Source organism: Ipomoea nil, unplaced genomic scaffold, assembly GCF_001879475.1.
Source record: "Ipomoea nil cultivar Tokyo-kokei standard unplaced genomic scaffold, Asagao_1.1 scaffold3069, whole genome shotgun sequence".
Classification (NCBI taxonomy): domain Eukaryota; kingdom Viridiplantae; phylum Streptophyta; class Magnoliopsida; order Solanales; family Convolvulaceae; genus Ipomoea; species Ipomoea nil.
Genome location: NW_017619497.1, coordinates 3,046,247 through 3,071,983, shown reverse-complemented (window position 1 = coordinate 3,071,983; position 25,737 = coordinate 3,046,247). Strand labels below are relative to the sequence as shown.

The window sequence follows — 25,737 nt, the reverse complement described above, 5'->3', positions numbered from 1 at the left end:
CGGTTTTTTAACTATTGTCTATTAAGCGTTGTTGAAACCAGTGTTGTTAAAAGTCACGCACATAGACAACGGTTAATAACCGTTGTCTTTTCTAGAAACGACAACGGTTTTTTAACCGTTGTCTATTAAGTGTTGTTGAAACCGATGTTGTTAAAAGTCACGCACATAGACAACAGTTTTTAACCGTTGTTTTTTCTAGAAACGACAACAGTTTTTGAACCGTTGTCTATTGAGTGTTGCTGAAACCGGTGTTGTTAAAAGTCACGCACATAGACAACGGTTTTTAACCGTTGTCTTTTCTAGTAAAGACAACGGTTAAAAACTGTTGCCTATTGAAGGTTGTTGAAACCGGTGTTGTTGAAAGTCATTGGCATAGACAACGGTTTTTAACCGTTGTCTTATATATCAAAGACAACGGTTAAAAACCATTGTTCGCACATTCATAGACAACGGTTTTAAACCGTTGTTTTTAACCTATTTTGATTTTAAGCATAATATAATAAAAATAATTTATTCAAACGCCATAAATATCAAAGCATCAATTCATTAGTACAATCATCTTTTACAAGTATGTAAAGTATTTCAAAATACACAAAAATTCATCATCTACTTTAAAATACAATGAACAATTCCAATCACTAAATCTAAATATTGTAGTGACCAAAGATACATTTTCAAGAAAGACCTTATGCGCTTCATGGTTCTCATTACATAGACACAAGCATTTTTCCTGTCAATGTAGAAGAACATATTGGATAGGAAGTATATAAAAATGTGGCAAGAGAACTGTCAAAGAAGAAAAATTCACTATTTGACATACGTAGTCTAATTAGCGTCCTTTGTAAGAGTTGTCTTTGGCCAAGCTCCCATTTGAAGTATATGAAATGACTCATACACCCAGATTGAATAGCCTCATTAGGAAGATGGTGCCAACACTTCAATCTGTAGCATGTACATGTGGAACCACAACCAAAATAGAGCAAAGTAATGATGATTTGTAGTTTTATTTTGACTCATCTTACATGAATATAAGTAAAATAGATAAAGAATACTTACAATTACTGAACTTGGTGACTGCTTCATCAAGAAGCTATTAAAGGAAAAGCTTTCAATAGTTTGCCCAACATAAACTAAAACACAAAAATCTTGTACTAATTAATATTAATATTAGTAGTTTAAAAGAAAAGAACAATCATTGAAATCAATATAATGTTCAAAATTCTACCCAGTGATGTTTCTCTTCATTTTGTGGCCTCATTATTTTCATCCAATCAGTAAAACATTTCTTCATGTATGCAAGTTGCTCAGATCCACCTCTGGTAAGATTTGAAGGTCTATTAGTTTCACCCATTTCATTGACCTGTTATATCATACACAGCCTTCAAGTTATGTATCAGAAAAATAAGAAATAGATCAATCACTCATGTAAAGAAGTAAACAGGATGGACATTTAGCCAAACCAAGGAACCTGTAATTAGTTGGTAACAGGTTAAACTCCAAAGTAAACAAAACAGAACACACATGACTAAGTAGAAAGGCAAATTGATGATAGACAGAGGCATATAAATGGAGAAAAAACTGGACCATAACATCAACATATCAGCATTCACTAATAAAATAGATTTAGACTATAACTAATTTAGGAAGGCACATACACAAGCACAGTAATAGGGGAGAAAAAGAAGGAATGGAGACTAAATATTGGGCAGTTTAACTTTTAATTATCCCAAAATAAATAAAGAGGAGATCATTTAACCTGAATAATTGCTATTGTCACGACATCCAGGATATTGTTTGTGGTATAGCTGTTTGATTTAAGCCCGATCTATTTAGGTTCAGTGTCAACAGAGCTTTTGGTCCAAAATGCAAATATATATGAATCCAATACCTATTAAAAATATAAAAGCAAATTTTATCTTCTGGGTAACATGAAGGGAAATAAAATCATAATTTCATATATAGAACCTACACATTAATTTACCTCCCATCTTGCCACATTATCAAGTTGATATATCTTTAGAGTTCTGCTTGTAGCAGGCTCAAGTATTCTAATCCCATCAAGTCCAATCTGAAACAAGATCACAAACCCATCACTAAGTGCTTGTGAATAGTGAATTTCAAGATTATCAGACAAGCATAGAGAACATTTATAATTCATCACAGAGCAGCAGATTTGACATTCAAAATTCTAGCAATTCAAGCAAATGCAAATATCAATAATGCATTACGATAACATTCACGAACCTGACATACCACATCCATGTCAGTCTGGCCATGGAAAACTCTCAGAACCCTTCTATTCCTTCCCACCTGGAATATTAATAGGTCGTCCATAATCATCAAATAACACTTCACTGGATAACTCCGATCTACTACCACCATATGTATCGGCTTTTCCCAACCGGTGCCTTTTTAGAATTACTCCACTGATTGCTCATCTGAAATCAACACAGAAAAAAGTCAAGAACTCCACACTAACACTTACGAACCTATACATCCACACAGGTGCGTAAAAATAACTATCACATAAAGAATTTAGGGATTAATGAAATTATGATTTAGGGATAAATAGAATTAAGATTTTAGGGATTAGGGTTTAAGATTTGAGTAATAGAACCTGTAGCGCAGCAGAGACGGCGATGTCGACGAGCGATTTTGACGGCAAACACCCAGGCGTTGGGAATGATTGTCGCGACGTTGGAGTCTTGGGCATTTTTCTTGTAGTAAGCGGTAGGCGACGGATTTAGGTTTTGGAGATGGAGGAACGGTAGAGGAGATGGAGGTTGAGGTGGGTTGAGAAAGGCGTAAAGGCGGAAAGTTGAGAGGGAAAATTTTTGTTTGAGAGGGAAGAGATTTTTTGTGAAGTGTATGAGAAGAAAAACTTAATTTGTATTGAACGGTCAAATAGATTTATGTTACTTTATCGATTGTTCATTTAAGATCTTGAATTAAAATATGAACCATCAAACTTATCTACTAATATTTATTGTTGCATTTAGACTACTTTAAAAATAAAAAATAAAATTTTAAAATAAAATTTGAACCTACAGTTCAAATTGGATCCGGAACCGTGAACCAACAATTCAAAATAAAAACCAAATCACAGTCATATATACTAATATGTGAGAATTAGAATAAATGTAAAAAATAACATACACTATTGACCCTTGAAAGTCAAATTTTAAAGAAGAGTGAATTTCATTTTTTATCTTAGATTTATAGGTAACAGTCTATAGAACCAAAATTGGTCATGTCAGAATAATATATAGGACTAAAAATGAATGTTAAAAAAAAAAAAATTAAAAGTGAACTGTCACCTATATTGGGAGCGGGTCTATCATAATCCGGGTATATAGATACAAAACTGGGGTAAGAAAATAATAGCTTTATTACTTGGGGCACTAGGCCCAAAATAGTAACGGGTATATAGGTACAGAACGGGGATTGGAAAATAGTAACTTTATTATCTGGGACGCTAGGCAACAGTAGATTCATAGAACGCGAGATTCATAGATTTTTATATTGTAGATTCATAAATTCTATACTGTAGATTTATAAAATCTTTACTCTAGATTCATAATTTCTAAGTCGTAGATTCATAATTTAAATACAGTAAATTGAACATAGAGTTCTGTAATTGTGAATATAGAGTTCAAACATATCGCCCTTAACCCCTTCACACCATTCTGAACACCACACCGCACCGCACAGGGCCATTATATGGCATGTAATTTAATGAATTGAAAATAAAACTTTAATGAATTGACATTGAAATTTTGGTGAACAATTTTAAATTAACTTTTGAATTGTATTATTTCTTTGTTAAATTTTTATGCATTATATTTAGACAAAAAAATTTAATTACATTTTTATTTTTGTTCTAGATCTTCTAAACATCTATTTTTATCTCGTAACAAAAATAATGAAGGTCCAAATTATAGGTAAAAGATAAGGTGTAACACTTTATTACACAAGAGTTGTTATGGTTTGGTGGGTTTAGCTTTGTTTGTTATGTTAGAGGTCATGGGTTCTATCTTTCTTGGTGGCATCCTTAACTTGTATTTTATACAATCATTGTATTGGTTCTCAGAGACAACACAAAATCAAACTCGTTATATCTTAGATATTGCACTTAAGTATATAAGTGTTGGTGTGGCTTAGTGGGTTTAGCTTAGTTTGTTATGTTAAATGTTAGATTATGTTAGAAGTCTCAAGTTCTATTCTTCCTAGAGGCATCCTTAACCTATTTTATAAAATCGTTGTCTTGGTTTTCACAGACAACACAAAAGTAACCCAATTATATACGAGATGTTGCACTTTGGTACATAAGAGTTTGTGTTGCTTAGTTGGTTAAACCTTAATTGCTATATTTGAGGTCATAGGTTTGACTCTTGTTGTTGTTAACATTTTTGTTTATATTTTATACAACTGTTGTCTTTTATAAAATAATGATGCGCAAAGACAACGATTTTTTTATATTTTATAACCGTTGTCTTTGTAGTGTTGTGTATTCAAATACGCTTAAAGACAACATACCAAAGACAACGGTTAAATAAAACTGTTGTTTTAAACAAATAAAGAACGCGCAATGACAACGGTTATATAAAACCGTTGTTGTTGTAGTGTTGTATATTCAAGTGCTATTAAAGACAACACATAAATGACAATGGTTAAATAAAACCGTTGTCTTTTATAAAATAATAATGCGCAAAGACAACGGTTTTAAAAAACCGTTGTCTTTGTAGTGTTGTGTATTCTAGTGCGCTTAAAGACAACACACCAACGACAACAGTTAAATAAAACCGTTGTCTTTAAAAAAAAAAAAAAAGCGCACAAAGACAACGATTTTAAACAACCGTTGTCTTTCTAGTGTTGTGTATTCTAGTGCGCTTAAAGACAACACACCAACGACAACGGTTAAAAAAACTGTTGTCTTTAAAAAAAAAAAAACACAGACAACGATTTTAAAAAACCGTTGTCGTTGTGGTGCTGTCTTTTCACAAAATGCACAAAGACAACACACTTATAACAACGGTTAAGTAAAAACCGTTGTCTTTGACAAAAGTGTTGCATCAAAGACAACAGTTTTGGACCAAACTGCTGTCTTTTATACAAAAGACAACATTTTTCTTAAAAACTGTTGTCTTTCTAGTGTTGTCTATGTGCATTTTTCTTGTAGTGGGGATGGAGATTTCCCGTCCCCGCTAAATTTCCCGTGGGGACGGGGTTCAATTCCCCGTCGGGGATGAGAATGGGGTCGGATTAGCGGGGACGAGGATGTGGAGTATACTCCCCGCCCCCGCCCCCGCCCCGCCCCGTTGCCATTCCTAAATTGCAATTTCTCCCAATCAAACAATGCAATTCACCATGTTTATTAAATCTCAATTCCTTTACAACCAAAATACAGTGTACCAAATTTGCCATTAGTACTTGATTCTGATTATTAAACTCAAACAAAATGAAAACATAACACACTTATAAATTTTGGTTATAGTTAAAAAAGAAATGTTATTTTCCCCTAATATTTTCCAACCATGATATGACTTTTTTTTTTTTTTGAAGAAATGTTATTTTGAGGAATTGTCTGTCTTTTCACATATACTTGTAATAAAATATTCAAATAACTCAATTAGAGGGTGCCACATTAGGATGAGAAATTGAAAGGAAAATGTTAGTAGGGGCCGGTGTCTAACATTACTCAATTCAAAAAAGAGAATAAGGGATGATGATCAAATAGTAAAATTTGATTGATAAGCTAACTACGTTATCAAACATGACTAATATCTTTAATAGTTTCCACATAATTGTCGTTTTTCCAAAAGTGGTAAACAAAATCAAAGGCTAATGACATATGGATAATAGTTGCGACATGATATTTTGATATGCAAGTGTTTTAATTTTTGTTTTTGTTTTGCCCTGTTAAACCTAGAAGCTTCAACAATGTTGTTTCGAGAGGAGTTGATTTGTGAAAGTATAAGAGATTTGATGCTAAATTAGTTTTTTAAATTTTAAAAACAAAAATTTGATAATTTGGTGTGAAATGCTAATTTGAGAGTTTGAGTAGCATTTCAATTTTTGATTGGTTGGGATCAATCAACTAAGGAAAAAGAACCCTATTTACAAAATGCTTATTTTAGTTTATTGATTTGATCAAATAGTTAAAGATGATCAAACAATTGCAAAATGGTTGATCAATCATTTTTCAAACACCCCCATTATAGTAGCCATATAAAATGTTGTATAAATATATGAAACTACTACTTAGACTCTCAAATTTATATTATCAACTTTTATTTACTCATTCAAATTGATGTAGATGCTTTATTTGAGATCTACATGATGAAAATAGCTTGTCATTATTTGTCACCCGATAGTAAATGTAAAGAGGCGTAGAGATTGAAAGTTATGTAATAGAACTCATAAATATATAATGACATCATCAATTTGTAATGGCAATCCCTTGGTAACTTGTAAAAATAGATAAAGGTGACGTTTGGTTGGAGATTTTTTGTACTCTATTATATGATTTGATACCAATTACTCCGTATCATGTTTGTTTCTCTATTTTTATTACTCCGTATCATACTGTTTGATTCAAGTATCTTAGTAATCATACAACCCATTACCCTTATCATCCCATACTTTATAACAATAGAATAAAAAAAAAAACCACTATCTATACATTCAATATTCAACTTTAATCACAATGCGAATATCATCGCGAAAGTAACTCCAGATAGTAGTTACATATTTTCTTGTAAATAAAAAATCAAAAATAGTCACATTTGAGTATGAAAAATACTACATATACTTTCATTCCCTATTCTTAATTTTTACTCCCACACTTAAAATATTGATATAGACACTCTTACAATGACCCATAAATCCCCATACAAAAAAATACTCCGTAATCTATTAGAGTCCCCACATAAGAGGATAAATTTGAAAAAATAAAATTTGGCAGTACAATTTGACCCCCTAAAAGATTTAGAACATGTACATTCCGTATAAATTTCAAATTAAATCAATTGTTACCGTGGCGGATAAAAAAGTGTGGATGGAGTATGGACACACAGGATAATCCTCGGATACCCTTTGTACGACGCAGATAGAGAGAAAATAAAGTTTACCTGACACCTTCCTTTTAGGAAGCAAACAAAAACCCATATCACATCCTCCCGAGCCGAGCCGTTGAGCCGAAAACCATTCGACCCGGTTTTTGAAGCAAAGAGATAAGAAGAAAAAAGCCAAGCAGTGACCGTACTAGTCTCTCTCTCTCTCTCTCTCTCATAGTTTTAGCAAGCAGGTCGTTTCTATTCTAATGGCAGTTGGTAAGCATTTAGTGTATGCTCTCTCTCTTCATTTCTCTCTCTCTATCTCTCTCTATATATATAATATATATTCGGACACACACTACTCTCACACTCTTCAATCCTCAAAATTGGTACAATTTTCTCAGAGAAGGCTAGCATTTCACCATAATCTGATTGCAAAACTGGAATTTTCGGCCTCTGAATCCCCTGTTTCCACTGTCATCTCACTCTGAGCGGAGACGCATTGCATTTCCTTGCTCTTTATCAAGGTACTCCTTGCTGTTTATTTCACGATGCTTTATTGATCTTCACGGTTTGAATTGTGATGCACAAGTGAATTTGTTTCACTCAATAATTTTTTTTTTTTAAAAAATAATCATAAGCTCTAATTTTATGATTCTTTGTTGATCTTTTTACAGTTATTTGAATGTCAATTTGGCTTTTCTAGAATTTGAATTTACCGAATTCTGGAGTTTCGGATTTTCAATGATATGCATGCGCGTGCATGTGTATTATGTTTTACTTAATATTTTGCAATTCAATTTACAGTAGAAGTAAAACTTTTGTTTATTCGAAAAAAGAAAGTTATTACTAGTAATGATTACATATTGACTTTTTATTTTCTAATTCTATTTCTAATGCTAATGGAGATTTCGTAGAAGTTTAGTGCTGTGAAATTGTTATTGTAATCACAACGAGAAAGGGCCATTGATTTGAAGAGCTTTATTAAAAACAGATTGATGGCTATCAATCTGTAAACTGCAAATAGCTCATTAAAGATTGATTTTAATAGATGTGAGAGTGTATTTAGTATATGGTAAATTTATATTTTTGCTTGAATGTGCGTATATGTATATATAGTATATAATTGTATACACTAGTCATTTATTGCAACCAAACTGAGCCCGTGATTCTCTTGCATTCATAATCAATGCTTGATGTCTCAATAGCATTCAACATTCCATTGCAAAATTCGTGTCAGTGTGCCAGATTTTTAGAATATTTACTACTATTATGTAGTCTCTTGCTTCTGTCTAGGTTCCAGAGTGTTTCATCCACATATCCTGCAGTCTCATGCACTGACATACTGAAACTGTGAACTCTGGATTACTTTGTGATGGTTAAAATTTGATTTTCAGGAATTCAATTTGAAGATTGAGCTGTTCTTCGTAAATGCTGCTTCTGATTATATCCCCATTTCAGAGCTGAACTCTATGAAGTTGAAATAAGTAGGTAGGAAGATTTGTGGAGGAGTATTGCTTTCCCAGTTGTACTAATTGGTAATTTGTTCCTTCCCAATTCATATTCTTTCTCAAAATCAAGAAACAGAAGAGAAGGGATTTTTGAATTATGTAGAATTCCAGCATTTTCATGGAGCACTAGTAGCTAATTTAGTTGATCCCTGTTGATAACTTGAGTGGGTCATTGTGAAAAATTCCTTGCTCTTTGGATTAAGAAGACCAATTCACGCTAACAAAATGATGGGGACTGAACTATGTTCTACTCGGGTCTTATCTCCTTTTCGTGAGGAGAGTGGTGATGAAGAATTGTCTGTTCTTCCGAGGCACACCAAAGTCGTTGTGACGGGAAACAACAGAACAAAGAGTGTTTTGCTTGGCCTGCAGGGTGTTGTCAAGAAGGCTGTTGGGCTTGGTGGTTGGCACTGGCTGGTATTACTCTTCACTCTCTTAGCACAATATATACAGTATATGCTTTCTATTTGTGGTTTTCTGGTTTGCATCTCTTTTCCTAGTTCACCACTGTTGATGTATGTGATTCCTTATTTGCTGATGCCATTTGATCTTAACACTGATGCCTCATAGGCCACTTGCCAGTTAGTGTGATTTCCTTTATTTGAAATGATTTGTTCTCCACTTGTTATTTCAAAAGTTGTGATCATCTAAGCATAGCTGAAGAATCAGATTCATACATGACTGGTGATAAACTAATGCAAGAAAATAAATATTGTTTATTTGAAGAAAGATTTGACTGTACTAAATCTGTTTGATTGTCTGTTACCTGAAAGTTAAATACAATGAAGGATGTAGAAATGAATTGTTATTTGGCCTCTTTTAATCATTTATTTTTTCATCTGCATGGTTCTTACTATTTAATGTTTATATAAGAAGCCCTGTTGAGTAAATATTCGACATTGAAGGTTCTGAAGAATGGAGTTGAAGTGAAGCTCCAAAGGAATGCCTTGAGCGTGTTGGAGGCTCCCACTGGGGATGAAGATGATGATTATGACTTTGATGACTCTAGCAGTGGTTCTGAAGTTGGTGAAAAGGACAATCATCATTTTCGTAAGTTGTCACTTTGTGGACCTTTCTTACATGTCTAACCTTTTTTTTTTTTTTTCTTAATTCATTTCTTTAATGATATTTAATCCTTTTCTTATTTTTCAGCAACTGGCGTTGAGTACAGAAAGGTTAGCAAGCCAAGGGTTCGTTATACAAGGCCATGGGCAGCAACAAAATCAAATAGTCGGAGTAGTAGCAAAGATGTTGAAACTAAATATTGCCATCTGTATCAACAGGTAAGTGAAAAACATGGCGCTTTTATCTGTTACTTTATCCTAGTTACCTGGTGTTTATGAGATTGTTTTTGTTTTGGACTAAATGTCTTCATCACTGTTGAATTATCAGAGAGTGAACTTTGCAAAACTAGGAACCAGCTCATTGTGGAGATATTGGCGAAGCCACAACCTCGTAAGTTTGTGTGTTCATTAATCATTTCCTAGCAGATTGTCCCAAGTATTGGCTTGCAACTAAATCAGTTCCGGCATGTTTTTGTTTAGGCAAGTATAAGTACTCCCAACCCCACTAAGGATCAATTGGTTAACGCAGTACAACGGCATTTTGCAGCACAGGTTTGTCTCCCTCCTTCCCTTCCTCACTCTAAAGACAAAACTGCTTTTCTTGTCTTTTTAGTAAAACTCTAATTTACTATGTTTCAGCGGGTTGACGAGGTGCAAGTGGTGGTGGAATTCATCCGTGCTGCCAAGAGACTCAGATCAGCTGACCCGCATTGAGATTGATCGGTGAAAGACTGTGTGTGTTCGGATTTGTAATATATATATCTCTATATATATATAAATATATGCATGCATATAACGTATATACATATGAACAACCCTAACTTAGTCCGCTAATTATAAACTTACAAATGAAGAGTGGGAGCTTCTTTGTCAGCTCACTCCCACCTCTCTCGGATCCTAACCTTGTATTATCATCGGCATTTGACCCATCTTATATATATATATTTATAACCCGTATATCCATACCCTTCTAGTCTTCTAGATTGTTCTGCATATATATATATATATATATATATATATATATATATATATGCTTGTTCTTGTTGTACGTATTAGTGTGAGTGAGCATGTGGGGTATTGAAGATATTTTGTGGGAGGTATACGTATCCACCGCATCCCAAACATGTGTGCCAGGTTGTTATTAGGTGAGTGGGGGTGATGGTGACACGAAGTAGGGTGTGTTGCTTGCTAGAAAGTGCATTAAATATGCACCAACCGTGGTGATACTTATTCTTTTTCCAAAATGTTGAATTCTTAATCTTAAGGGTCCCAGACCTCGGTATGACAGAGCATTTGGAAGGATATAAGTCACGAAGATTCAATGATTCAGCCGACAGAGCTAAATCACGGCGTGCATAAGAAATTTGCCTATTTTAAATATAAATCTCACACTGTTACTGTCGAGGTTTAAACCCGGATCTCTTTTTCTTATTAAGTGAATGGGGGTGATGGTGAAAGGAAGTAGGGTGTGTTTGCTATAAAGGGTATTAAATATGCACCAACCGTGAAGATACTTGATGGAGCGACAGGGTGATTGGTTTACGCGCTTCAAATATTCAAAACAGCATTAGTGGGTTTGAGGTTTATAATAAGTAGGGGGGGTCTCTTTCTCCTCACGTTAGGTTGGTATCAACCATTCTCCCACTTGGCCCCCCCGAAAGATTTTGTGGAAAAGGTTAGAGAGGCTGCTCTAGATTTGCTTGATTATTATGGTTTTTGTGGGCCCCGGCTGTCTCCCCTATAGAGGTCTTCTACTTGTCTTTAGGTTACTAATCCGCATGATTTAACTCAATAATTTGTTCTCTTCAACAGTGGAGTAAGTACCATTTGTTAACATAAACGTGTGGTTTGGACATTCTTAATAAAGACAACAAATGTTGCCATACAATTATCAACGGCTACTAATGTTTTTTTTTTTTTTTTTTTTTTTTTTTTTTTTTTTTTTTTTGCATTGTGCGGACCTAAATTGCGCAATTCCAATCAACTGGATATCAGGATTGGGAATTTGGGAGATCAAACATAGCTCAAGAAACGAAGAATAAGAATTTGTGGTGGAGTTAGGTTATACCTGTTAAATTCATTTGATATGTTACGTTAGTATTAGGGTCAAACCTTAGTGGATCAAGTAGAGAAAGTAGCTATAAACATATACTTCCTTATCCCATTTTATATGTCTAATTTGATTAACGAGATTTGACTGAAGTTATTTTAAATTCAAATTTTCATAATATTAATTTTTGTGTTAGTATACAAAATTTATATATTTAGAAACTACACTAAAAGTACTATTAAACACAAAAAATCAAATTTAAAAATAAGTAAAAAATACTAAAGAAAATAAATAAAGAATCAGTAGTATTAAAAAAAAAGTCAAACTTTAGGGGTTCAAGTAGTTGGTCCACCCTAAATAGCTAAAAGGAGGAATTGCAATGTAAGAATTTCTTTCATGAACTCGTTACCTTTTGTTTGATTCTGACTCTAATACAATGATATTTTTTGTCTCAAATAAAAGTAAAAATGGATAGGTGGATTAAATGATTATATTTATATATTATATCTTCAAAGAAAATTTTAAGGTCAAAGTACCTGCAAGGTCCCTATACTGTAATATTTTATTTAATTTAATCCTTATAACTTAATTTTGATCAATGTAATCTTTGTATTTTAAGATTTAGAACAATTAAAGACAATATTTAACACTGTTTATTTTTTCCGTTAAGTCTGCTCATGTGACGTTGAAATTGCCATGTCAGATTTTGTGATGTGACATAAAACAATATGATTACAAGGATTCAGACAAAAAAGGAGCAAGGACTCGAACTCACAATCTCTTATAATCATACTGTTTTATGCCACATCACAAAATTTGACATGACAATTCCAACGTCACATGGACATACTTAACGAAAAAGATCAACAGTGTTAAGTATTGCCCTTAATTGTTTTAGATCTTAAAGTATATAAATTAAATTGAACAAAATTAAAATAAATTGACTAAATTGAACAAAACACTATCGTACAAGGACCTAGCATATACTTTGACGAAATTATAATGTTTTTTGCGCACAAATTACAACTATACCGTTATTAACCGCGTCAATGTTTTTTTTTTCTTTAAATAAATAGTATCAAATGAATATGGCCCAATCAACAATAACTTTGAGTAGGGCTGGGCACTTCGGTCTTCGGTTTGGTTTTTTTCGGTTTTAGAAAAGTTGAACCATTCGGTTTAACATTATAGTTCGGTTCGGCTTCAGTTCGGTTTCAATCGGTTTGGTTTCGGTTCGGATTTAATTCCGTTCGGCTTAAGACTTTACGAGAATTACGATCATCAAATTTCAACATTTCATAATTTTCCAAACATACTACCAAACAATACCTATTCACATAATCCACATCTAAAATATAAACGTTGTATAACAAAATAATAATTCAAAGTTTAAACATACTACTAAATAGTAAATACTAACATCACATACCAGGACTATGTGTTCAAATGGTACCCGGGTTGGACTTCCATTTGGAATTGTGTTTCAGCAGGTTGAGACATGAATCACGTAATTCAAACTTCAAATCCAATGTTTAAAGAGTACAAACATGAAACATAAAATAAAAATATTCAGTTGGAATAATATTTTTATTGATAAGATGAGTAATCATCTATCTGTATAGTTGATATTAAAAGAACAAGTGTCAATTACTATATAGTTAATTTTTTGACACAATCTGTCATTGCTAATGCACTCGAAATATATTCCAGTACTAGAAAATAATTATAATGCACTGGAAATCAAAATTAAAATGACTGTAAAGCACATTAAATTTATACAAAAACATGAAACTAAGAAAAATACTGAATATTGTAAATATAACTCAAGTTAGATATAATTGTGAGGTAAAGAACAATTGCGACAAACAACAAAAGTACAATGTAGAAAACAAGCTATAAAGAAATCAAATAAAAAATTTAACGTTCAGTACCAGTAAGAATGAGAACTGAACGGTGGAGCAAGCATCAAGGAACTTGGATTTACTTCTTTATTATTATTATTATTATTATTATTATTATTATTATTATTATTTTTATTATTAATTTATTTTTATTATTAATTTATTTTTATTATTATTATTTATTAAAAACATTAGAGTAAATACCTAAAATGGTCCCTCGACTATAGCTAAATTCACAAATTGGTCCTCAACTTTCAATTTCAACCAATTAAGTCCTTAACTTTGCAATTTTGACACGATTTGGTCCTCCATCTATTTGACCGTTTGTTGACCGTGATCAACGATCTCCAGAAGAACCTTCAGCTCTCGTCGGAGCACGTGGAGGCCTCCAGGATGACGTTGCACCAGTTCGGAAACACGTCGTCTTCTTCGCTCTGGTACGAACTCAACTACATTGAATCCAAAGGGAAGATGAAGAAAGGCGATCGGATTTGGTAGATTGCTTTCGGCAGTGGATTCGAATGTAACAGTGCGGTTTGGAAATGCAACTGGAACCTTAAAAAATCGATGATGAACCATGAAATTACATATATATCCTCAAAAATCGCAGTCAACAAACAGTCAAATAGACAGAGGACCAAATTGTGTTAAAATTACAAAGTTAAGGACTTAATTGGTTAAAATTGAAAGTCGATGACCAATTTGTGAATTTAGCTATAGTCGAGAGACCATTTTGGGTATTTACTCAAAAAATTATATAGCATTCGGTTCGATTTGATTTTTACCAAACCGTTCGGTTTCGATTCGATTTGATACTAAACCATTCGGGTTACAAAATTTCGAACCATTCGATTTTCTATTACTAATTCGGATTGAATCGGATCGGTTCGGTTCGGATAAACCGAACCGAAGTGCCCACCCCTACTTTGAACTTAACCTTGATTAAATTGGCCAGTATTAAACAACAAGATGTTGAAACATTGATTTAGAATGTGTTGGGTCAATCTATAAAGTCCATTTTCATTCATACCCAAGAGTAATTGGGCTTCTCAAATCTCAATGCAGATTGGTTCAGAAAATCAAACCTAAACTGAGATGAGGTAACCCGGCCCGCTTCGCCATGATAGTTCTCCTCGGAGAGTCGGAGCAAAATCGTATCTACTACAGCGGTAGAGTCGGCAATGGAGACCATCCAACGACTCACGCACCGTGTTCTTCCCATTCCCTTTACCAGAAAATGCCTCAAACCCTATTCGAAAGCCCCATTCCACACTCGCCCAATCTTAGGCTTGCAACGTACCACGAAACCCATATTCCGACCCGATAATTCTCACATTGAATCAGTTTCGATCTCCAATTTGTCATTTGTAAGAAGCCGCCGCTCTTCTCCTGCAACTGCAAGAGCGGGTTGGTTTCTGGGCATGGGAGAGAAGAAACAGACATTGCCAGACATCGTCAAAGCTGGCGACCCGGTTCTCCACGAGCCAGCTCGGGAAGTCGCACCGGATGAAGTCGGGTCGGAGCGGATTCAGAAGATCATAGACGACATGGTAAAGGTTATGCGAAAAGCTCCAGGAGTTGGCCTTGCTGCTCCTCAAATTGGAATTCCCTTGAAGGTTGGTTTGCCTGAGAATCAATTCATTTCTCTTTATATTTGATTTTCTACTTTCATTTACAAGCATTAGTTCTTACTTACTATTGGCAAAAGAATGGAAAGATTATTAACGTAATTAGCTTATCAAGTCAATTTTGGCTTATTTGATGACTATTAGTGCTTGAATTGGTTAAACAATCTATATGAATATTTGATTAATTAGTTTTTTGTAATAATTTATTGCTTTAAAATACTAAAATTCAAAAAAGTTACTCAAACCAGATTGTTTGATCAGCTTTTTGAGAAAGTCATTTTGTATGTAATCAGTTAACAGCTAATTTATCAAACATTTTTTTACAATCAGCTAATGCTATCAATTAGTCAAACTCACTAATTCAATCGGTTAACAACTATTTACTAATACACGGCAATGTAGAACATTCATTAATACAAGTGGGATAGGCTGATTGCTAATGACTGTAATTGTTGACAGATAATTGTGCTCGAGGATACAAAAGAGTATATAAGTTATGCTTCACCGAAAGAGATTAAAGTACAGGATAGGCGACCTTTTGATCTTCTGGTATGTGAACATTTTAAGTGGTTTATTCTTTGTTAGTGATAATTGAATTTTCTGCATTACATCTCAGAGGTTTTCTTTATTCATGCAGGTGATTATAAATCCAAAACTTAAAAAGAAAGGTGACAAATCCGCCCTGTTTTTTGAAGGGTGTTTAAGGTAAGAGAGGAACAACTGAATTCTTCCCCAATCCTAGTTTTCAGATTGAGCTCCCCTCTTTAATTGTTTGACCTTTAAGGATAAACACTAGACTAGTTCATGCCAACTCATATCTGATGCGATAAAGTTTCTTTTCAAATGTTGTTTCAACCTACTCCATTAGAAGATTATCCCAGTAACTTATTCAAAGTGCCCAGATTATCCCAGGAACAATATTCTTTGAATCTTTGATATCTGCAAGACTGAAAGATCTAATCTTGAAATCATTTGCAGTGTTGATGGGTTTAGAGCAGTGGTGGAAAGACACTTGGAGGTTGAGGTCACGGGTTTGGATCAAAGTGGGCAACCAATCAAAGTGGATGCTTCAGGTTGGCAGGCCAGGATATTACAGCACGAGTGTGACCACTTAGAGGGCACCCTCTATGTTGACAAGATGGTTCCAAGAACATTCAGAACTGTAGATAACTTGGATTTGCCCCTCGCCGCAGGATGTCCTAAACTAGGCTCCAGATAGCTCCTTCTTCTTCCCTGAAACCCTGATTTCATTCTTCACCATCCCTCTCCATTGCTTGTCTGTTGTTTCAAGATGGGATAGGACAAACTTTTTTTATGTTTCTCTTTTTAAGATCATATTTTAGTTTTGTGTCTATATTTTTTGGTATGATGAGAGAAACTTCATAACGCTTTTGGGTAGATAAATTCTATCTTGTAATCTTAACCAGAAAGGATGAGTAAATCAGCTTAGATTACCCTAACTGATCAAGAATTCAAAATTGTGACTTGATTACAAGAATGAATCTTTTACTATCTTGGCTGGTTACCTTTGTTTTGTTATATTTTGATATGAAAGATAAAGAAAGAGTGAAAATTCATACGCAACCAAATATAATTAGGGACTTTACTTTTACGAAACTAATGTCTTGTTAACACCAACACAAAACCAAACACACATAATAATCAAATACAATGATACGAGTATGCCTAAATCTCCATCTCATCTGATCTGTTCTTAGGTGAAGAGCAAGAAAAGATTTGGGTTGGGGTGATGTAGAGTCTAGACATGAATGTGTTGGTGCTTAGATTGCATCATCTGGATATTGTGCCTGGAACATGACCTGGGCATCTCGCCGGCAAGAGGGACCACCGGAAGATTGTCGCAGTTGCAGATCTCTATCATGAAGCCGTCGGGGTCGTGAAAGAAAAGCTGATCCACGTAAATCCCTCCTTCTTCCACCCTTTGCCTCACGTTCTGTATTTCCATATCCTTCAGCTTCTTCTCCACTGCATCTATGCTCTCGCACTATATCATAATCATTACACACAACTTTATCGTAATCATAATTTCATATCTCATCTCATCATATATAATAATTAAGAAAAGGGAAAAAATAAACAAATTACCTGGAAGGAGATATGGTTATCTTTGGGATTGATTTCGGTTTTCTTTGGCAAATTCTCTGGGTCTTCAGATTGAAGGAGATGAATTCCAACTCCATAGCTAAACAGCCTGCATGTTTTTGTAGAAATTAAACCAACAACATAACATTCAAAGACCCATAACGTAAGAATTGAAGGAAGAACATAACATACCAAGCTCCATCGAAATTGAAGGAACCGGGCCTTCTAACAGGGACAAAACCCAGAATGTTCTTGTAGAAATCGATCGATTCCTCCACCGATCTGCACACGATAGAGATGTGATTCAGAGACTTGAGGGCCAATGGGTTTTCAGTATTTTCCTTCATTTTTGGCTTTTTCAAGATAATCTCGAGGAGTTTCAAGAAAACGGATGACTGCGAAGAGACGATGAATAGGATGGAGTTTGAAGATGCAAGAATGCGAATAGAGAAGATGGTAATATAGGAGAGGGAGCGCTTACGTGTCAGCTGTTCAATTGGTTGACACGTAGATCCCACGTTGCTGAGTCAGGTCGTAATGTCATTATCCTTTCTCCCTCACCAATTTGGTTTTAGAAATTTCCAAAATTTTTTTACTCATTATTTAAATTTTAGTAATCCTAATACAGATTAACTAAATCAAATTATATTATCAAATGGCTCCAATACCGATCAAAGGATTGGGAATGATTTTTTCTCTCTAGAAACGCATCTTTGGCTTTCTGGTTCTTTTTTGGTAAGTTCCGCCGTACGCGTCCTAGCCGTTATGGCGGCCAGCGGCGGTCCGGCGGCCATGCAAACATCGATGGAGAGCGACATCCCCCCACCTTCGGACCCTATGGAGGAGGCGGAGACGGATCAACGCTCCCACAACAAAGCATGCACGTATAAGCGTTCTTTCGCGGAAGCTATTGCATCTCCATTGCTGTTGAATGGAGACGTCCCCCCCACCTCGGATCTTAACGACTGGGCGTTTGAGGACCCAGAATTGGAGCCTAATGGTGACATGAATACGCAACCTAGAGAAGATGGGATCCCAAGAGTCTATCCCCTTGGAAACCAGGAGGGAGCTTTGCCAGAAGTGGAAGCTCGCCTTGATCATCAGATATCTAGGTAAAAATATCAGTTTTAATGTGCTAAATAAAAGGCTGCCAACGATCTGGGGCCTTCAGGAAAAAATGGAACTTATCGATATTGGATACGGCTGCTTTGTGGCTCGCTTTAGCAGCAGAAGGGATTATTTGCATGTCCTCATCGATGGTCCCTGGAAGGTGTTCGATAACTACCTTGTTGCTCAACGGTGGGTGCCACAGTTTGATCCATCTAAGGCTAAGCTTGCAAAAATGGTCGTTTGGGTGAGGCTGCCCAAACTCTTTGTGGAATACTTCAGAGATGACATCATTAAGAAGATTTTGAACAACGTAGGGAAGCCGCTGAAACTCGATAGAACCACTACAGCTGTGACCAAGGGGAGGTTCGCCAGAGCTGCGGTGGAAATTGACCTTGACAAACCTTTGGTCTCGGAAATCTGGGTGAACGATCTACTCCATGAGGTGGAGTACGAAGGCCTTCACGTGCTGTGCTTTGGATGTGGCATTGTTGGACATCGCCAGCAAACATGTCCGCACTCAAAAGCACCATCAACTCCGGCTGACAACACGATGGATCTTAATGCAGAACCAGTCGTGGAGAAGGATGTGATGCCGGACCCGGCTCCGGCGGAGCAGCCACCCCCAACTGAGACCGCTAGGGCCAAATATGGTCCGTGGATGGTGGTGACTCGGAAACGTTCCGTGGAGGCTGCCAAGAAGAATCATAATCAGACCAAAAGCAAGAATGCAGCACCCCGACCCAAAGGTAACCAATTCCAATCCTTGAGTGGATTGAAGGAATCGAGTAAGGACAACCGCCAGTCTTCCACTAAAAATAACCAGAAGAAAAAGAATGGTGAGAACGGGAAATGTAAGTCTTCTAATCCTGCTCCTTCTCATCCGTCAACCCCCTATGTTCAGGGGATTAGCGTGACACCCATTCAGAGGGCTGCTCAGGTGGATCGGGTGACGGCCCAACGTTCCTCCGGCCAAGTTGGCGGTGGCCGTGGGGGTTCTCGCACGACCTTCCGCGGCGGTACCAGGATTGCGGGTAGAAGAGGGACAACTGATAATTCTATCTCCTTTGATGCTAGTAGTTTTGCGCCGGGCGAGAGTTCTGGCCTTGGAGCCTCTGCTTCATCCTTCCAGTTTGGGGGCTTGAATGCCACCTTTACTGGTTTTGGTTTTGGGAACTCGGGTCTTGAATACCCAGCCGCCATGGCTTGTTTCACGCCTGGAGAAGGTGGTTGCCAAACTTCTCTGCCTACCGATATCTCTCAATGATTGCCATCTCCTGGAATTGTAGGGGTGTTGTCAATGGACGTGTTAGAAAGCACGTAAGAGAGCTTTTACGCTCGTCCAAAGCCGATATCCTTTGTCTCCTGGAGATCCGTTCCCCCAGAGTGGAGGGTATGGTTAATATGGCTATTTCCATGTGATTCACTAATCATTTTCTAGTTGAGCCCATTGGTTTTGCAGGTGGTTTGCTCCTCTTTTGGAAGCAGGGGCAAACAGATTTACAGGTTGTTAAACACTCCTCACAGGCAATCCATACGAAGGTGGCAGGAGGCTATGTCACATTTGCCTATGTCAGACCTAACCTGATGGCCAAGTCTAGATTTTGGGAGGACTGTAAGCTGTTCAGTAACTCTATTCAGTGCCCTTGGATTCTCATGGGCGACCTCAATGATATATCTATGGTAGAAGAGCAATGGGGAAGTGAATTTATTAACATCCCGGGTATGCAAAGATTCACCGATGTTTTTAGTAGCTGTGGACTCATAGATCCTGGATCGGTTGGTACTAAATTCACTTGGTGCCGCTTTGTGGGTAACCGAGTTACTCAGATGCGCGCGCCGGCTTGATAGAGTTCTTTGGAATATGGATGCTCAGTTGGCCTTTCCCGAGGCCAAGGTTGTGGTCCTTCCACGGCTACACTCTGATCACAACCCAATTCTTTTCATGGATGTGGCGGGCGCACCGCCGGATAGAAATCTCCGTCCGTTCCGGTTTGAGGCAGCTTGGCTTAATAGAGAAGACTATGGTCTGATTTGGAAAAATGCCACGAAAGGAGGCGAGCAAGATATTGATAACATCCTTGGACATATCACAGAACATAGCAAATCCTGGAATCGTGATGTGTTTGGCAATATTTTTAAACGGAAGCGCATCTCGAGGCCAGGATTCGGGGTATCCAATCTAGTCCCTACTATGCTACCTCGAGGGGGCTCCAGGCCTTGGAAAAACGGCTTGCCGCTAATCTCATGCAAGTGCTTGATCAGGAAGAGACTCTCTGGTTCCAAAAGTCAAGGGCCAACTGGATTAAAGATGGGGATAGAAACACCCGGTTCTACCATAACTCTGCCATTATTAAGAGAAACAGAACAGAATCAGGTTCCTCAAAATAAACGGTAATTGGACAGATGACAATAATACTCTTGCTAACCATATCACTTCGTTATTTGCTTCGCTTTTTGACAGAATTGACAGGAATGGGAGCTCAGAATTGGTTCAGATTGCAGAGGATCGTAAGATTTCGAGACAACAAGCCATTCAGTTGTCTCGGAGAGCCACGATAGAGGAAGTTAGGAAAACAGTTCTTGGTATCAAGAAGTTCGGTAGCCCCGGTCCAGATGGCATCCTGGCGGTTTTTTATCAACATTTTTGGGAAGATATTGGACCAACTCTTACGGGGTTAGTCAACCAGGCTCTTAGCACCAGCAAAGTCCCGACTTCTCTTCTGCGGGCGTTTATTACTCTTATTCCCAAAAAAGATGTCTCGGAGATAGCCTCTGACTTTAGGCCCATTACTCTGCTCAATGTGGCTTTCAAAGTGGTGTCAAAAGTTCTAGTCAACCGTATGAGGCCCATCATGTATCGGCTTATAAGACCTCACCAAAACAGCTTCCTCCCGGGCCGCTCAACCTTGGATAACGTGATTCTCACTCAAGAAGTTATCCACACGATGAATAAGAAGATGGGTAGAAAAGGACTTATGGTCTTCAAAGTGGATCTCCAGAAACGGACCAGAAGGCCTATGATAGTGTGGATTGGTCCTTCCTTGAAGAAACTCTTGATGGGTTTGGTTTTCCCAGAAACATCACGCAGCTCATTCTCTTCTCTCTTAAAGAGAGTGACATTTCTATCCTTTGGAACGGTGGACGTCTGCCCTCCTTTTCCCCGGGACGTGGACTCCGTCAGGGAGACCCGCTTGCCCCTTACCTCTTTAACCTGATTATGGAAAGACTGGCCTTTGACATCCAAAAAGAGGTAGCTGCGAAAAACTGGAAGCCCTTATCGGTCTCTAGAGGCGGTATTGGTATCTCGCACCTTTTCTTCGCAGACGATCTAATGCTATATGGTGAAGCCTCGACACATCAAGCTAAGGTTATGATGGATTGCCTAAACAAGTTCAGTCACGCCTCCGGCCTTAAGGTAAATCTCTTTAAGTCCCAAATTTTTTGTTCACCCAATACTAATGCAGGGGTCAAAAGAGACATTAGAGAACACACAGGAATCCCGGTAACTTCGTCCCTAGGTACCTACCTTAGGATCCCCCTTCTTCACAAGAGGGTTTCCAAGACGACCTTTTCAACCGTTATTGATAAGATGCGAAGAAAGCTAGCTAACTGGAAAGCTAGTACCCTAAGCATGGCAGGTAGAAGGGTTTTGGTCCAGTCCTCTCTAGCCACAACTCCAACCTATATCATGCAATCCATGGCCTTACCGGTAAGTACTTGTAACAGTATTGACAAGATTTGCAGGAACTTCTTATGGGGGCACTCGGAAGACACAAGAAAGGTGCACTCGGTCAGCTGGTCTGAGGTGTGTGCACCACGAGACATGGGGGGGTTGGGTCTAAGGCAAGCCCAAGAGGTCAACAAAGCCTTCCTCACTAAGCTTGCGTGGCAAATAGTTTCCAATAAAGATAAACTCTGGGTCCAGGTTATGACCCAGAAATACATGAAAGACGGGAATTTCTTCTCGGTTGACACTTCCAATAATTGTTCCTGGGGATGGAGAAGTATTATCAAAGGGCGCCAAATTCTCCAACAAGGCGTCAAATGGAAAATTGGTAATGGTAACACCCTCAACTTTTGGCACGACCACTGGGTTGGGGACGTCCCGCTTGCTTCCCTCCCAAATGTTGTGCCTCCCCACGATGCGGCGCAACAAACGGTTAGTCACTTTATTTCCCCAAATAGAACCTGGAATATCAGACTCTGCTCAGACTTACTGCTGACGCCTGTAGTCGACACTATTCGGGCGGTCCCGATCAGCATCAACAGCGAGCAACAAGATTCCCTATCGTGGTCTCCTTCAGGTACGGGCCTTTTTTCTGTTAAATCTGCTTATTCCTTAATTGCAGGTCATACCGGGGATCCTACTGATCAAGGCTGGATGTGGAATCTGAAATGCATGGAAAAAATAAAAATCTTCATTTGGAAAATTATCAACAATGGGGTCCTTGTAATGCTGAGAGGAAGCACCGAGGCCTCACTTATGATGATTCCTGCCCAAGATGTGAGAGGGGACAAGAATCGCTAGACCACCTCTTCCGTAGATGCGAGTTGGCAGTTGAATGCTGGAATCTCTGCCACCCCCCGAATCACTTTGATGCAACCTCCATCCGCCCCCTGACAAGCTGGATCATAAATGCCGGCTGCTCGTCGCCACCTTCTGCCAGCGACATCAACTGGAGCATCTTCTTCCCTCACATGCTGTGGAATCTTTGGAAAGTAAGGAATGAACTCGTGTTCAACCATAATGATATACCAGCGAGGGAGATTTGGAGACGGGTTGCCCACCAGACAGAAGAAGCAAAGCATCACCTTCTTAATCATAGAGGCCCGAGCATAGCGAAACAGATTTGGGTAAACTGGTCACCACCTCCTCTGGGATGGATGAAGCTCAACTCGGATGGCTCTAGGAAATCTTGCTCCGGCATGGCCAGTGCTGGAAGCCTGCTTCGTGATCATATCGGTAACTGGATTAGAGGGTTCACCTCTAAAATTGGCATTACAAACAGTTTTATTGCTGAGCTCTGGGGTCTCCGCGAGGGGCTCATTATGGCTAAAAATGAGCAGATCTTGAAACTCATCATAGAATCGGACTCAGAGGCGCTAGTTCAGGCTCTACGCATGGACTCGTGATCCAGTCCGGAGGCGGATACCTTAATTCTGGATTGCAAAGTCTTAATGGAAGGTTTCCTCGACCATGAACTCCGGCATGTCCTCCGTGAAGGCAACCAAAGTGCTGACTACCTAGCAAACATGGGGCATGGCAATCCTTGGGGAACAACTTTGCTGGACTTCCCACCTACAGACATGATCTCCCTTCTTGTGCGTGACGCCAATGGCGTCGCAACTAGAAGGATTGCTTAGTTTCTTGGGGCTTTAAGCCCCTCAATCTCACCAAAAAAAAAAAAATTATCAAATGGCTTGTGGTCTACTGGTACCTAGTTGTTCCCCTAAGTGGGAGGTGAAAGGTTTGAACCTCATTTGAGGCAAGTAGTTAGTAGTGTGTAAGTATGGTATAATTTTTGTATGTACATATAGGCCCTGTGGCCAATTTTGGCCTATTTGACCACTATTAATTGTTTGATTTAGTTAAAATATCAATATAAATGTTTGGTTAATTAGCTTTTTGCAACCCCAAAAGGCTAAAATTCAAAAAGTTACTCCAAGCAACTTTTTCAATTAGCTTTTTGAAAAAAGAAATTATACCAAACTGCTATCAGTTAACAACTAATTTACCAAACACTTTTCTACAATCAGCTAATGTTATCAACTATTTATACTCTCTAATTAGCACAATAAGCTAACGGCCATTTTACCAAACAGGGCCATAGTATATGTGTTAGTATTAGTAAAATAAAACTAGTTAATGTTAACAAGAATTGATTTAGATGAGTTGGTTGAACACATGTTGAGTTATTATGATAAAAGATAGGGGTTCAAATCTTGGGATTAACATAAATTTTTTTGACTCATTCCTTATGATTTCAACGAAAAAAAATTTCAGTTTTTTTTAATTAATAATTGATTTATTTTGTATTTTGAAGTGAGGCCATAAATAGTTAATAATTATAAAAAGATTTATTACTATATTAAGAGGTAGATATGAGCCTTGAATTGGTAGATATGAGCTTATACTAAACTGACCGAGAAATTTTGTAATAAAATAAAAACAATTTTTTTATTTTATTTTTATTTTATGTACCTATTATCCCACAAAAGATTACTCTTTTCTAAAGATTTTTAGTGGTTTCTTTTCTTTTTTTTTTTTTGGAAAACTTTTTAATGGTTTCTAATTGTAGAATTATATATAATTATAATTGAAAAATACTAAGCACTCATATAATTGTCACTCACAAATAACCACTGTCACATCAAAGAGAGTGGTTATTTGTAAATGTGCTATTAAGTCACCGAAATTTACATCTTTCCAAAATACACTGTTGGTCGGGGTGTAGAGAGTCCTTGGGGTTGGGTATTCAACATTTTAAGAGAAGAAAATGATTGTTTGTCAATTGTTATACCATGGACTAGGGGACCCTGGTTCTAAATTGTGTATTTTTAGTATTGAAATTGTAAACATCTAGAATATAAATTATGTTTCTAAGTTTTGAAAATTTGTAAATACAATATATGGTCATTGCAAACTGTAATTTTTCAAAATATAAATCATGAACATTAATATATAAATTGTGTATCTTTAAATTTGGGTCCACCTTACCACTCACAAACAACCATAAATTATTATGTGAATCCGAGTTCACCTTACCCGGGTCCACAAAATAATTTGTCGTTGTTTGTGAGCGGTAAATACAAGAATATGTATGATAGTCCATTATAATTACTCGATCACCCACTTGCCACCCATTTCTTTTCACTAATTATTCGTATTATCACCTACTTATGTACTCCACCCCACATCACCACAATTTGTCCATCCACACTACTACAAAATTTACTACTATCTTTCCTTATTTTAACCGCTGTCAATTGTTTATCATATTTTTCATCTATTTATTTCACAATAACATACTTATTTTCACTCAAGGTTAAACGTTATTTAAATTATTTGGAATAAGGTTCAAATTGGCCACTGAACGTAACCTGAAAATGCAATTAGGCCACTGAACGAAAAAAAAGTGCAATTAGGCCATTGAACACTCAAAAAATATGCAATTAGGTCACTGAACTCTCCAAACGTATGCAATTTTACCGGATAGCAGGTTACCATCAGTTTTAGCAAGTTATCTGCTTACGTGGCAGCTTAGTTGGCATTTTTAATAATTTTTAATAATTAATTTTAATAATAAATTTTATA

At 37.0% G+C, this 25,737-nt stretch overlaps 4 protein-coding genes and 1 long non-coding RNA gene across 6 annotated transcripts; 3 read left to right on the top strand and 2 right to left on the bottom strand.

The window, feature by feature from the left end:
- Positions 1-526: 526 nt before the first annotated feature.
- On the bottom strand, positions 527-2,837 carry LOC109164948. 2 transcript variants are annotated; one of them, XR_002051449.1, is made up of 8 exons: positions 2,618-2,837; positions 2,245-2,438; positions 1,982-2,068; positions 1,757-1,888; positions 1,226-1,360; positions 1,057-1,130; positions 821-942; positions 527-730 (listed from the first exon to the last, which is right to left on the bottom strand). It is a non-coding gene; the product is annotated as an uncharacterized LOC109164948 (long non-coding RNA). The 2 variants fall into 2 exon arrangements; XR_002051450.1 differs by having other exon boundaries at positions 2,254-2,438.
- A 4,426-nt stretch (positions 2,838-7,263) lies between these two features.
- LOC109165855 lies at positions 7,264-10,611 on the top strand. Its single transcript, XM_019314812.1, has 8 exons — positions 7,264-7,331; positions 7,462-7,582; positions 8,453-8,983; positions 9,472-9,616; positions 9,719-9,849; positions 9,959-10,021; positions 10,111-10,182; positions 10,270-10,611. The coding sequence occupies exons 3-8, from the start codon at positions 8,792-8,794 to the stop codon at positions 10,342-10,344; spliced, it is 678 nt and encodes a 225-aa protein (XP_019170357.1). The 5' UTR covers positions 7,264-7,331; positions 7,462-7,582; positions 8,453-8,791; the 3' UTR covers positions 10,345-10,611.
- A 3,975-nt stretch (positions 10,612-14,586) lies between these two features.
- Positions 14,587-16,683, top strand: LOC109165852 (peptide deformylase 1A, chloroplastic). Its single transcript, XM_019314810.1, has 4 exons — positions 14,587-15,197; positions 15,669-15,758; positions 15,847-15,914; positions 16,188-16,683. The coding sequence occupies exons 1-4, from the start codon at positions 14,763-14,765 to the stop codon at positions 16,426-16,428; spliced, it is 834 nt and encodes a 277-aa protein (XP_019170355.1). The 5' UTR covers positions 14,587-14,762; the 3' UTR covers positions 16,429-16,683.
- A 91-nt stretch (positions 16,684-16,774) lies between these two features.
- LOC109165853 (metallothiol transferase FosB-like) lies at positions 16,775-17,743 on the bottom strand. Its single transcript, XM_019314811.1, has 3 exons — positions 17,505-17,743; positions 17,316-17,421; positions 16,775-17,214 (listed from the first exon to the last, which is right to left on the bottom strand). Exons 1-3 carry the CDS (start codon positions 17,657-17,659, stop codon positions 16,969-16,971), a joined length of 507 nt encoding a protein of 168 aa, XP_019170356.1. The 5' UTR covers positions 17,660-17,743; the 3' UTR covers positions 16,775-16,968.
- A 746-nt stretch (positions 17,744-18,489) lies between these two features.
- On the top strand, positions 18,490-19,686 carry LOC109164759. The gene has a single exon (XM_019313308.1). It carries the CDS (start codon positions 18,490-18,492, stop codon positions 19,684-19,686), a length of 1,197 nt encoding a protein of 398 aa, XP_019168853.1.
- Positions 19,687-25,737: the final 6,051 nt, after the last annotated feature.

Coding starts and splice junctions, on each gene's coding strand:
- LOC109164759 (XM_019313308.1), top strand. CDS start 18,490: ATGGAACTTATCGATATTGGATACGGCTGCTTTGTGGCTCGCTTTAGC.
- LOC109165852 (XM_019314810.1), top strand. CDS start 14,763: ATGGAGACCATCCAACGACTCACGCACCGTGTTCTTCCCATTCCCTTT. Junction 15,759..15,846: donor GGCGACCTTTTGATCTTCTG/GTATGTGAACAT, acceptor TTATTCATGCAG/GTGATTATAAATCCAAAACT. Junction 15,915..16,187: donor TTTTTTGAAGGGTGTTTAAG/GTAAGAGAGGAA, acceptor AATCATTTGCAG/TGTTGATGGGTTTAGAGCAG.
- LOC109165853 (XM_019314811.1), bottom strand. CDS start 17,659: ATGAAGGAAAATACTGAAAACCCATTGGCCCTCAAGTCTCTGAATCAC. Junction 17,422..17,504: donor TTCAATTTCGATGGAGCTTG/GTATGTTATGTT, acceptor AAAAACATGCAG/GCTGTTTAGCTATGGAGTTG. Junction 17,215..17,315: donor ATAACCATATCTCCTTCCAG/GTAATTTGTTTA, acceptor ATTATGATATAG/TGCGAGAGCATAGATGCAGT.
- LOC109165855 (XM_019314812.1), top strand. CDS start 8,792: ATGATGGGGACTGAACTATGTTCTACTCGGGTCTTATCTCCTTTTCGT. Junction 8,984..9,471: donor TTGGTGGTTGGCACTGGCTG/GTATTACTCTTC, acceptor TCGACATTGAAG/GTTCTGAAGAATGGAGTTGA. Junction 10,022..10,110: donor ATTGGCGAAGCCACAACCTC/GTAAGTTTGTGT, acceptor GTTTTTGTTTAG/GCAAGTATAAGTACTCCCAA.